This window comes from Camelina sativa, chromosome 16 (genome assembly GCF_030686135.1).
Source record: "Camelina sativa cultivar CO46 ecotype springtype chromosome 16, ASM3068613v1".
NCBI classification, from domain to species: domain Eukaryota; kingdom Viridiplantae; phylum Streptophyta; class Magnoliopsida; order Brassicales; family Brassicaceae; genus Camelina; species Camelina sativa.
In genome coordinates, this window is record NC_141895.1 from 10,283,075 (window position 1) to 10,295,076 (window position 12,002).

General features: G+C 32.6%; 2 protein-coding genes and 1 long non-coding RNA gene across 6 annotated transcripts; 2 read left to right on the plus strand and 1 right to left on the minus strand.

Annotated features, from left to right (window-relative positions):
* Positions 1–290: 290 nt before the first annotated feature.
* Positions 291–3,174, plus strand: LOC104750279 (uricase). 4 transcript variants are annotated; one of them, XM_010472054.3, is made up of 9 exons: positions 291–525; positions 685–893; positions 1,175–1,300; positions 1,491–1,566; positions 1,646–1,755; positions 2,267–2,358; positions 2,438–2,611; positions 2,705–2,798; positions 2,913–3,174. In XM_010472054.3, exons 2-9 carry the CDS (start codon positions 687–689, stop codon positions 2,994–2,996), a joined length of 963 nt encoding a protein of 320 aa, XP_010470356.1. In that variant the 5' UTR covers positions 291–525; positions 685–686; the 3' UTR covers positions 2,997–3,174. The 4 variants fall into 4 exon arrangements, with proteins under 4 accessions (XP_010470356.1, XP_010470358.1, XP_010470357.1 ...); XM_010472056.3 differs by having other exon boundaries at positions 302–525; positions 1,208–1,300; XM_010472055.3 differs by having other exon boundaries at positions 326–525; positions 672–893.
* A 370-nt stretch (positions 3,175–3,544) lies between these two features.
* On the minus strand, positions 3,545–4,126 carry LOC147925413 (uncharacterized). Its single transcript, XR_015584375.1, has 2 exons — positions 3,988–4,126; positions 3,545–3,737 (listed from the first exon to the last, which is right to left on the minus strand). It is a non-coding gene; the product is annotated as an uncharacterized LOC147925413 (long non-coding RNA).
* A 2,090-nt stretch (positions 4,127–6,216) lies between these two features.
* Positions 6,217–7,362, plus strand: LOC109129670 (kinesin-like protein KIN-14S). Its single transcript, XM_087490488.1, has 5 exons — positions 6,217–6,372; positions 6,512–6,595; positions 6,769–6,842; positions 6,986–7,082; positions 7,182–7,362. The coding sequence occupies exons 1-5, from the start codon at positions 6,363–6,365 to the stop codon at positions 7,208–7,210; spliced, it is 294 nt and encodes a 97-aa protein (XP_087346614.1). The 5' UTR covers positions 6,217–6,362; the 3' UTR covers positions 7,211–7,362.
* The last annotated feature ends 4,640 nt before the right edge of the window (positions 7,363–12,002 follow it).

Genomic DNA, 12,002 nt, shown 5'->3' on the forward strand with positions numbered 1-12,002 from the left:
GCATAGTTCTTTTATTTTCATAAATTTAAAAAGTTTTGGAAATTTAAAAAATGTTAATGAATGACATGTCAAATCCTGATTGCTTGTTTAAATTAATTCTTAATATAAAAAATTCTGGAGATTTTAAAATATGTTAATTAGTGAAGTGTCTAATCAATTAGAGGTTTAAAATCGTATGTGGACGCCTTATAGCTCATGCTTTTTGTTTATTAGTATAGATAGGTGGAGTTAACCAAAAAAAGCCAAACCATCACAAAGTAATTAACGGATTAAGAAAACCAAATCAAACCGGAAATAAGTTGAATTAAAATTTGTAAACCGAGATGACCAAAACTAAACTCTCTCACGCAATCTTCTTCTTCGATCTAACGTCAATACTCAATCGAATCCGTCATCATCATCGATCTCACCTCTAACGCATCTCAGATCTCTCATCTTCGATCACTCACAGTCTCAAAGATAATCTCTCTCAGTCCTTTCTTCGTCGCGATCGACACTCAAGCTTCCACGGAAGAGTAAAGAGAGGTTAGAGAAACGATTTGGTTACTTTTCGTTTGAATCGGAAGTGATTTATAATTCGATTTCTGGGTTTTGAATCGTCTACTAAGTTAGATTAGTAAAGCTTTGATCCGCTTTGAAGAGTTGAAAAAAATGAATTCTTTTTGATGAAGCTTACTGTTACAGGAATGGCACAAGAAGCAGATGGGATCAGATTGGAGCAGAAACATGGGAAGGCTCGAGTGAGAGTTGGGAGAGTTTGGCGAGATGGTCATGATGGATCTCATCACTTTGTTGAGTGGAACGTTAGTATCAGTCTTCTCTCTCACTGTCTCTCTTCTTACTACCGTGATGATAACTCCGATATTGTCGCCACTGATACCATGAAAAACACTGTAAGTCTTAAAAAAAAGATTGAAACTTTTCAATTGTGGCTGTGCTTAGTATTGTATTGTAGATCATAGATTGATTTGTGAAATACAACTTTTGTTGGCTCTTGAGGATAAAGTGTTGTTCATGGTTCTGATGTTGTATTACATGTTATTTCCTATTTTAGTCACTAGTGAACTTTCTCTGGCTTGCTTAGTCTTGGATTGTTGGTTCTAGATTCTGGTGGTTAGGATTTGTTTCACTAACTTTGTTCTTATTCTGCTGATTTCTAAAATTCACGTCCAAGTGGTTTTGGCCAATCTTCTATGTTGGGATGAAGGTTTATGTGAAAGCCAAGGAATGTGAAGATCGACTCTCGGTGGAAGAATTTTCCATACTTATTGGTAAACACTTTTGCTCATTTTATCCACAGGTATGACAATATGTATCTGGATACACAACACTATCACCATATATTTTATTGGATATTTTCACCTTGCTGATTACCCTTAAAGATGTACTGCTTCTTATGCGTCTTGCAATACTGTAATTTTATGTTTTTTTTTTCATTTTGTTGTCTTTTTTCTTTTTATTGTTAACATCTTTCTTTGTTGCTTTACCAGGTTTATACTGCTATCGTAAATATCATTGAGAAACCCTGGGAGCGTGTATCCATCGGTGGTAAACCACATTTACATGGTGAGTTTTGTGATTTTTTTTTTCTGGAACCAATTTCGCTGTAGTTTGATGACTTTCTCAATCAATCAATTTGTTGAAGGTTTCAAGCTTGGATCAGAGACTCATACTGTGGAGGCACGAGTAGAAAAGTCTGGTGCACTAAACTTAAATTCTGGTATTGCAGGATTAGCTCTACTGAAGACAACCCAGGTATACAACATCTTTCTGCAGATATATGTTGTTAAAAAGGTGTAGAATTTTCTATGTTTTCACTGTTATATTTTTTGATAATGGCGAGTGTGTTCCATGGTATTTTGACCAGCATTTTCCAGTTTGATCTGTTGTCGCTAGGATACATCTGTGTCTCGGGGATTAAGTAGTTTGCAAAATATAATGTCAGTACTGGAGTTTTGGATAATACATGTGCTGTGCTTCTCTTCTATTCTATTAAAATATCTGCCAGTTAACATAAAAAGGGAAAATACTATGTTGAGTAGAAGTCTACTCCTCTAACTTAGGGACTTTATGCAGAGAAAATACAAAGAAGAATGATCTGAAAAATGAGTGAAATTCTAGAATTGATGTTATTATTGTCAGTCTATTTTGTAAGATACAAGCAAATTTTGCGCTTAAGACTAGTATGTTGACACTAATGGATGTCAATAAGTCTAGTCCTGATGATTTGATTGTTCACTAAAACCGCTTTAACGCATAATAACAGTCAGGATTTGAGAGGTTTGTCAGAGACAAATACACCATTCTGCCTGAAACACGAGAGAGAATGCTGGCGACAGAGGTGAATGCATCGTGGAGGTAGGAGTTAATTAGCGATGCAACATCTTTCTTATTTGTGATTGATTCTTGAAACCGACATACCTGTTAATGGTGGCAGGTACTCGTACGATTCAGTTGCAAGCATCCCAACAAAAGGACTCTACTTCAGCGAGAACTTCATGGATGTAAAGAAAGTTCTGATGGAGACATTCTTTGGTCCTCCAGAAACTGGTGTGTATAGCCCTTCTGTCCAACGCACTCTCTATCTTATGGGAAGCGCTGTACTCAGAAGGTATCAGCATATTCTGTGTATTTTCTCTTTGTTTTGTTTTCTGTTGTGATTATATGATTCTTACCATGATTAACTTCCTATTAACATGAACAGGTTCACTGATGTATCATCGATTCACCTGAAAATGCCAAATATACACTTTCTACCTGTAAACCTTTCAACCAAGGAAAACCCTTCAATGGTGAAGGTATGAATGTCTCTGTGATCTTACCTTTTATGATGAAACCATTGTAAATTACTCTCCATAATAATAAATTTATATGCCCAAACACATTTGGTTTCTAATAATTTATTTTTGCAGTTTAAAGATGATGTGTACCTGCCAACCGATGAACCTCATGGATCTATAGAAGCGACCGTAAGCCGCGTAACCTCGAAACTGTAAGGTTTAGGACAATACAAGGACAATCTAAAGACTATTTCACAAGTAAGAGAGGGCCACATTGTGTTGTATTTTGTAAAATTATGGTTTCAGCTAAGTTTTACTTGTGTGTGTTCGTACAACAGAACCTCTTCGTCTACTCTTTTTTTTTTTAATCGTTTTACAAAGGTTTTAATCGTTATATCTTATTTGGATTTTCGCGGAATCCGTTTTCTACTTAAAGGGATTTAAAAACGCGAACGTTAGTAACATTTCTACCATATTATAATCAATTTTCGAAGGTTTCTGTGACTTTGGGTGTGTTTCGCAAAACGATACATTACAAGACCCTCACGATTTTTAACGTTTTCAGCGAAGGCCTTCGATGGCCTTACCGTCGTCAACTAGGAAATTAATTTACCCTCTATAACACAATGAAGCGTTATTTACGGTTGATTTAAATCAGTAGAATAATAAAACAGTTTTTGTTTCATTGGATTTGTTAGTCAACAAAGTTGAAAAACAAACAACAATAGGAAATTCGTCTTATAAAGTTGAAAAAAAAAACACAGTTGAACGCGCAAACGCACAACGATAAGAGAGCATTTTATTTTTGTAATCACTTATTGCAACAACATTGAACATTATTAGGAGAAACAATAAAACATGCTCCATTTCTGAACCCTCTTGCTTGACAAGCAGGTTGACATTCATGACTTCCAAACTTGAACCGCACACATGGAATACCAATGCAGTTTCCAGGGTCTGCACGTATACAAACAACAAGTGATCACTGTAACTATATATATGCCATAAGCCATATACTGTATAAGTGTTCAATAAAATAACAAACTTTTTTTAAAAAAACATGCATATATTATACACACATGAATATGTATATGGCTAATGGCTATTCTATATATTTTTCCAAGAAATGTTACTCAACTATTGGTTTAAAATGATCAATCGTAGTTATATAAAAGCATAAATGCTATTTTTGTAAGAGAAAACATACCTCCGAAGGCAGAAACGTCATTTTTCGACATCGAAATTGCCAATATTACTACAAGAAAGTAGTATGAAACAATAGTTTTTGTGATACTCATTATTTTTTTTAGAAGAATTATTGGTATTTGAGAAATATATGTGTTATATGTTTTAGCTTTTTCACAGAAAGCTCTACTTATATGAGGAGTGAGGACTCTTTAGTTCTTTAAAAGTCTCAAAATAAACTAAAAAATATTAGACTAAATGTAAACTTAAATTAATTTTCCTAAACAAAACGATAGTGGTTAATCAAATATTTAAGGTGCCTCTAATTTAGGAACCTAACAAAATTAATGTGATTAGTAAATCAAATGACGCTTTAACTTTGGAAAACTATTATAGAATAATATCTGATTACCAAATTGTTCCTAAATTTTAGTCATGTATCGGAAATCTCATTAATTTCTATATGCTAAACTAACAAAATCCAAAAATATCATTTACTTATAAAGATATCATATATTTGTCAAATATCCTTTCGGAAGTTTTCACATAATTGTTAGTATTCTAATTGATTTCGAAAACAGAAATATCACTAATCACTAAAAAAAACTAACATAACCCAAAAATATTTCCTTATATAATTAGAATTCAATATTAATACAAGATCAGATTCAATAATTGATTGAAGTAATTACCATAAAATCCAAAATATGGTAGTAATTGATTGAAAATCCGAAATATGGTAGAAATCGTAGTATGATACAAAATCGAAATATGGTAATCCTAGTATGATACAATACAACATTGTTCTCTTTTAAGTTTTAACTAGGATTTATACCATATTTCGGATTTTATGGTAATTACTTATATTACCATAAAAGAGAAGAATGTTGTACTTTAAACTGAAATTTGGAATTAAAATAATTTCTCAAAAAAATTTATATTCTATATTCACGGAAATATTCAAATATTCAAATTCCTCTCATTTTGTAAACAGAATTATTTTTCCTCCAATTAATCTAAAGATATTTTGAAGATTTGGGTAAAATATTCTTATCTCATCTTTGTTTGATCAAAATTTTAAAACAATTTGAATCAATACCTAGTACATATAATAAATATATGGGTAAATTTCATACTTTAGCCATATAGTAAGTTTTTTAACCAGTTTAACCATATAGTTATTCAAGATTTAAACACTAACTAGGATTTAACTCGTGGTAAACCACAAGACAATTATTTAATTTTATTTATAATGATATTTGATTTTAGCGGTATTTAATTTAGTAATAAAATTATATAATTTTAATTTTAATATTTTTTATATTTAGTGATACAATCATTCTTAAAGTATTATAATTTTATCAGGATAAAACACAAAAATTATGAATTATAAATGTTTGTGTAATGTATAATTAATCAGAATAATTAACTGTTTTATTTATTTAAAATAATACTATTATTTTTTTGTTTGATATATAATTATTTAATTTAACTGATTATTTATTTTTCAGTGTATACAGTTTAATGATTGATTTTTCTATTTTTTTTATTTTGGAACACATATATAGAAAAGAAATTTGCTATTAATAAGAAATTTAAGTAGAATTAATTAGTTTCTATAAAAAAATTGATTTTGTCAATTTACCATATTTTACTTGTTGCTTTTAGTGCAATTTTGTAGGGACTAAAATTTTAAATAAGCAAAATTAAAAGGGTAGAACCCAAAATGTACTTCAAAATGTGTATATAGATTGAATTTTCAGTTTAGGAAATTTATTAATGTTAATATAATTATTGAGATTGTAAACTTTTGTTATAGAAAATCTATGGTATATCATTTAAATTTGAGAGATTTTAGCATCCATAAAAATAGTTTTGGAGATTTAATGAGTTAGAACTTTAATGGGTAGAGTTGTTTTTGGAAAAATCGGAATGTATAGATGTTGTTAAGATTTTAAGACAATAAATGCAACAAATGTTGGTCAATTTAAGAAAGTTTAGTATTTGAGTTTCTTTGCAATGTTATTTATGGAATTTCTTTAGGGTTTAATGTTGTAAAATAAAAAATTAAATAATTAAAATTTCAAGGGCATAAACCAAAATGTATTACAAAAATGTTAATATAGATGATTCTAATTTAATTATTTATATATTAGTTAAGGGAGTTTGCAATTTTTAGGGATGATGATTCATTCTATTCAGTTTTTCCTAATCATTCATTTTTTAGTGTAGATATGATTATAGACGTTAGAAAGCTTATTTAGATCCAACGCTCGCATTCATATAAATTCAAATTCTCCCCAATTTTACCTACACACTCTCCTTCTCTCTCTAATTCTTTCTCAATCTCTCTCTCTCTTTGATTCAGAATTTAGGGTTCTTTAGGGCTTATCCGCCATGGAAGGAGGTACTACAATTACTATGATGTATGTTTATGTAGTCGATCGTAATGGTGACTTATGCTTACAGATTCATGATTGATCTGTGTTTTTTGTTTGATTCGTTTTCTTTGATGGTTTCACTGATCAGTTTATGGTTTATTCCAGATCAACATCAAGAAATTGGCAACGATGGTGCTTTGTCATGTGAATCGAAGGAGTTTTCTACTAACAATCACAACTCTGACGCTGGTAACTTAGTTTTGTTGCGATTGCGAAATTGTGAATTAGGTTTTGGGGTCGCTGACTTATCCCGTGAATCTGCTGAAACTTTGTTTGCTACGTAGACTAAGTATATAGTATGTATCTTGAGATTCACGTGCGTCTTTGACTCTGATATGACGTTACTGATTTGGATGAAACAGTGGAAGAAAGTGAGAATTCAGTAGTGTCTCCTGCCAATCGACCAACGGTTATCGACTTCAGTGACAAAATTAAGGTACTCTACTTTCTTTCTCCTCTTCTTGAATAAACACTACGACAGACAGTTTATTGTGAATTTTGCATTAGTAAGATTGAAATATGATTTTGCTTCTGCTAGTGTTTTATGTTAACCTTTTTTTTTTTAATATCATGTCTTAGGTCTTGAAGGAGGAACATGCTTTGCTATTGAACCAAATGAAAGAGATCAAGAATTCCTTTTTTGAAAATGAAGTGTCTCGGGCTCTCCAGCTTTTGAGTCAGTACCTTATTGTCTTTATATACCTTGTTGTCTTAATGCAAAACTTGTTTGCTTTGGTTGTAACCTGATATGCGTTAACGTTTTTTATTATGGCAGTTGCTAAGGTTGGAACTCTGGAAAAATAGTACTTCGAAGAGTCATCAGAAAAGGAAGGAATTATACAATGAAGTGATTGAACTCAAGGGAAATATCAGTGACTTATAAAATAGTAATAAACAAGATGTTTGACCCCTAAACATATGGTATGGAGCAGATGTTTTGCTCCGAGAGCTTTTTCTTCAACTCATCATGTATAATTTTTTTCTTTTCATAATAATATTCATAATATGATGATTTCGTAATAATTTTTGGCGAGATATAAGAGGTATGTTACCGTTTTAATTTGGACCTTTAGGTACTAGGAAATACAAGCCTACAAGTTTCTATGTAATACACGCACATAATTTTGATAGAAATTTCAGATTATTTATCAACAAAAGCTATTTACAGAGAGGAATGAAAGAACATGATGAGCCTTGGAAGATTTGAATTAAGCTATTGCAGGAAGAAGAATTACCTTTTTTTTAACAAAAAAAAAAGACCTGTAAAACGATGCTAAAAGAGACCTATATGACTATATATATTAGTGGTCGGCCAAAGTAAACTAGAACAGAGAGATACAATTTATTAGAATTAATAGAATATGTGGCCTTTTAATTCAAAGTTAATTAGCACATGACACATGTTTTCTTGTATACCACTTTGAGATCTTGTCCAATTGTTTGATATACGTAAGTAGCATTCTTTGCTATGAATGATGTGCATTCGGGTACCCGTTCGGGTTCGGGTTGGATATTTCAGATTTTCGGTAAAGGGGTTCTAGACCCATTTAGGTATTTTTAGTATTCGGGTCGGGTTCGGGTAAACACCCATCGGGTTCGGATCGGGTTTGGGTACCCGAATTCAATCTGAAATTAAGTAAACCAATCTCAATTTCATTCAATAATCAGGAATTAGTGGCTTGATGAAACTGAAACATATTAATATATAAATACTAGAGGTTTTAGAATTAATTAAAGATATTAAAGTGGCAAAATGGTTAGAATGCACCCTTTAAATGCTTTAGGTCATGGGTTCAAATCTCACTAATTACTATTTTGCACTATATTTATACATGTTCGGATTAATTCGGGTACCCGTTCGGATATCAGATAATACCCGACTGGATTCGTGTACCCGATCTCAATAAATCCTAGACCCATTCAGGTATTTTAAAATTTCGGATACAGATTCGGATCGGGTTTTTCAGATCGGGTTTGGGGTCGGATTTTCGGGTTCGGATATTTTGCCGAAACATATGTATTGTATTGATAGCTTGGTAGAAGTATTTATACAAGAGAGATTCTGCACATAAGTAATATACGAAAAGCCTAAATACTAAGTATATTACAACAATATGTAGTGATCCCTATCTCTATAATTTCCAATACACCATTTCCAAATAATAACTCTTTTAAATTCTAACCATCAACTTCAATATGCTCAACCCTATAAAATAATAGACCAATTATTGGGACAGACTGATTATAAATCGGATTGAAGACATATAGAAATGAAAGAGATTCTGGTATCATATTAGAATATTATATTTTTTGGACAAAGATTTGTTTTCATTCATCAACCGAAAATGAGTTCATACAAACCATAGAAATAAAGGGAAAGTTGCTTAACACAAAGTAAGAGCAACAACAAGGGGAAAGCAAATACTACACAAAGGTAGCAAAGGTAACTCGACGAAGGATCCATGAAGACTTGGGAACCAAGACTAGAAAGCCAGATGGTGCAAGGGACAACACGGTTTGTCGAGAATTCATGCAGGCACAAAGCATTGGACAAAGTAATGGTCACTGTCAACAGGCTAAGTGACGTTGATGAGGGTTCCAAGGCCGAGATTTCTGCTAGCACGGGAAGCAAAGGGTTGATCTGCATAACGACAAGGAAGAGCCAAAGAGGGTGGATATGGTTCTACGATTTGGTAGGGTTTAGTTGAAGAGGTATCGGTAACCCCCACGCCATGGAGTAGGGATCATAATACTGTTACTCTTTAGTCTTTGAATTAAGCTCTCCCTGAGAAAGATAGTTTTTTCATGAAACAATTTGTTAGGCAGGGGAGATGGAGAGCGAGGGTTGAAGAAGCTTCGGTAATCGCCTTTCCTTGGTAAGGGGATCATAATGCCGATCTTTCTTAACCTGAGCTTCATGCTTATTGGCGATTGATGGTAGGTACCGTCCATAAAGATGCAAGTTAGAACTTGATTGGGTTTAGGGAACAGGTGAGTCGGAGCAGGGTACCTGAAAAAGTTTTGGTAACCCCAACGTCTATGAGATGGGGTCATAATGTCGTTATTTTTCAAGCTAATCCAACCATGATGAATAACCCTAGGTGAGTCTAAAGGCAAGGTTCTTATATAGTTTTTGTACCAACAAAGCAACAATGAGCGATCCTGTTCTATTTGGAGTCTTCGGACAATTAGAATCATGACTCGACACAAAGGGAAGCTAATGAAGGAGAACAAGTAAGAGTTTGGATCAAACCTGGGCTTTAAGAGAAGTAAAACTGTATCACACCTTTTATAAATGGGCCTCAATAGGGTTCTAACTGGGCCTAAATCCAGCTGGTGAGAGGAGGAGGTCAAACGGGGAACACCAATAGAGATTAGGTTTGTGCCGGCGTTAACCCTCATCGTTGTCGTGACCGGAGCAAGCATCGGTCGGAACCTCTTGGGTAAAAAGCTTTCCGAGAGCTCACAAATGAGTCCGGAGAGGTCTGATTGGAGCGCATTGAGAGGGGTGGGGACCAGAACCGGTGATAAGATCCAGAGAGGAAAGGCTTCAAGGAAGACCAAGAGGGAGCCAGTTTCTTTAGATCTGAGCAAAACGGGTAGATCTACGTCAAAAACGGAAGTTGAAGCACAGTTGGTTAAAGGGGGTTCTCTTGGTTTCAGGTTCGATGGAGAAAGGATGGGACGAGTTTGGAGCGAGGTAGAGTTCGTCGGGAAGCACCTCTCTCCTCTCGTCGAAGAGATTAAGCCGCCGTCAAACTTAGGTATACAAGTGATGGGACGAAACAATTGAGAAAATGGCCACGAACAAGATGAAACAAGAAGCTTTGGGAAACAGAAGACAGTAGAGAGGCAAGAGTCCCGACGCCGGCAAGCAAAGGCTTTGCGGCGTCGGAGAGGGTGATATTAGGAGGGGTCTCGATAGTCGGGACAAAGAGAGAACTATGTTTTTACAAAGAATGATTAAGGCTTAGGAGTTCATATTAGAATATAAGTTTCTAATTCATCTCTTCCAGCTCATACTGGTTGATAAATGGAGGAAACAATTCAGTTTTATTTTTTCCGTATTTCTTGGCCAAGTCGGCGAGATTTAGCGGTGTCGACGCTCTCAGAGCAATAACATATCTGCTCCAAGGCCAATCAACAACATTATTTATAGATAACGGAGCACAGAGAAAACAAAACAAGTAAATTGTATATATAAAAGAACATTATTAAAATGTATATTGACCGTGCTTAGCCGACATCAATATCAACTACATTATTAAATTTTGTAAAATTTAGGGTTTATTAGCATGTGTTTGAAAATTAATTGTCAAAAACATACATACACTATTTATAATAGAAAAAAGAGGTTGTTGTGAAATAGATGGTGGTAGAGATAAAATTCTGAATGGGACCCAAAAAAAGAAAGAACATTACTAAAAGGTCCTAGTGAATAGTTTTAAGAAAAAAAAGAGGGGAGAGTGAGAGGGAGAAAGCGGATAAATAGGAGAGAGAAGAAGTTGATTTGATTTTATTTTTTTATTTTTTATTTGAAAAATTTCTTCTTTCTTATATGCTCCTAACAATCTAAAACAAAAATGCTGGTTAATTAAAATTTATTTTTAAATTTTTTAAAGATAGATAAAAATCTATGTTTTGTTATTTGTAATTTGATATGCAGCTTGTTTGATGATTTTATTTGAAAATGTTAAATATGTTTTCCAAATTTTTTATCTCGTACACCTTATTAAGTGTACAGATGTCTGTACACATTATTAAGAGTACAGATGTGTGTACATTTTCTTAATAGTATAGATATTTGTACACATTATTAAGTGTACAAATGTAATTTGTTTAATTCTTTGGATTCTAGATGTCTATACAAATGTTTGTACTGCAATGGTTTTATAAAAATTACATATGTACACTTAATAATGTGTACAAACATCTTTACTTTTAATAATGTGTACACACATCTGTACTTTTAATAATGTGTACGGATACAAAAGATATATATAATATATTTAAAATTATTAAACAAAATTTATATCAAATTTTAAAGAAAAATATAGATTTTTTTGTATTTAAAAAGTTTTCTAAAAAATTACATTAACAATTATTTGAAAAAATCAAGAAATGAAGAGAAAAAGAGAAGTACAATGGCATAAATGTAATTAAGAAGATTGCTTAATGGCAAAAAAGACTGAAAAATAGACAAATAGTGATAAAAGTGGTTTTTTCTAATTATAAATAGTGAATGTATCTTATTCGTAATTATGTTTGAAAAATATATCATTTTGCCAAATATCTCTAAAATTTATGACAGAACTTTTGGATCAAATAAACATACCTTTTTTTATTCGCTTAATGGGAAAATTCCCAAAAAAAAACACCAACTATTTAATATTTGCCAGAAAAAAACATGATTTTTTTTTGGTTACCAAAAAAATACATAGAATATTTTTTAGTGATGAAAAATACACGAACTATTATCTTTTTCCAATTTCTCCTCGTCTCCGTTACGGCCGGTAACGACATTGTGACGACTTTACTATTTTTTAAAAAAAAATCCAGAAAAAAACACAAACTATTTATTTTTGCCAGAAAAATA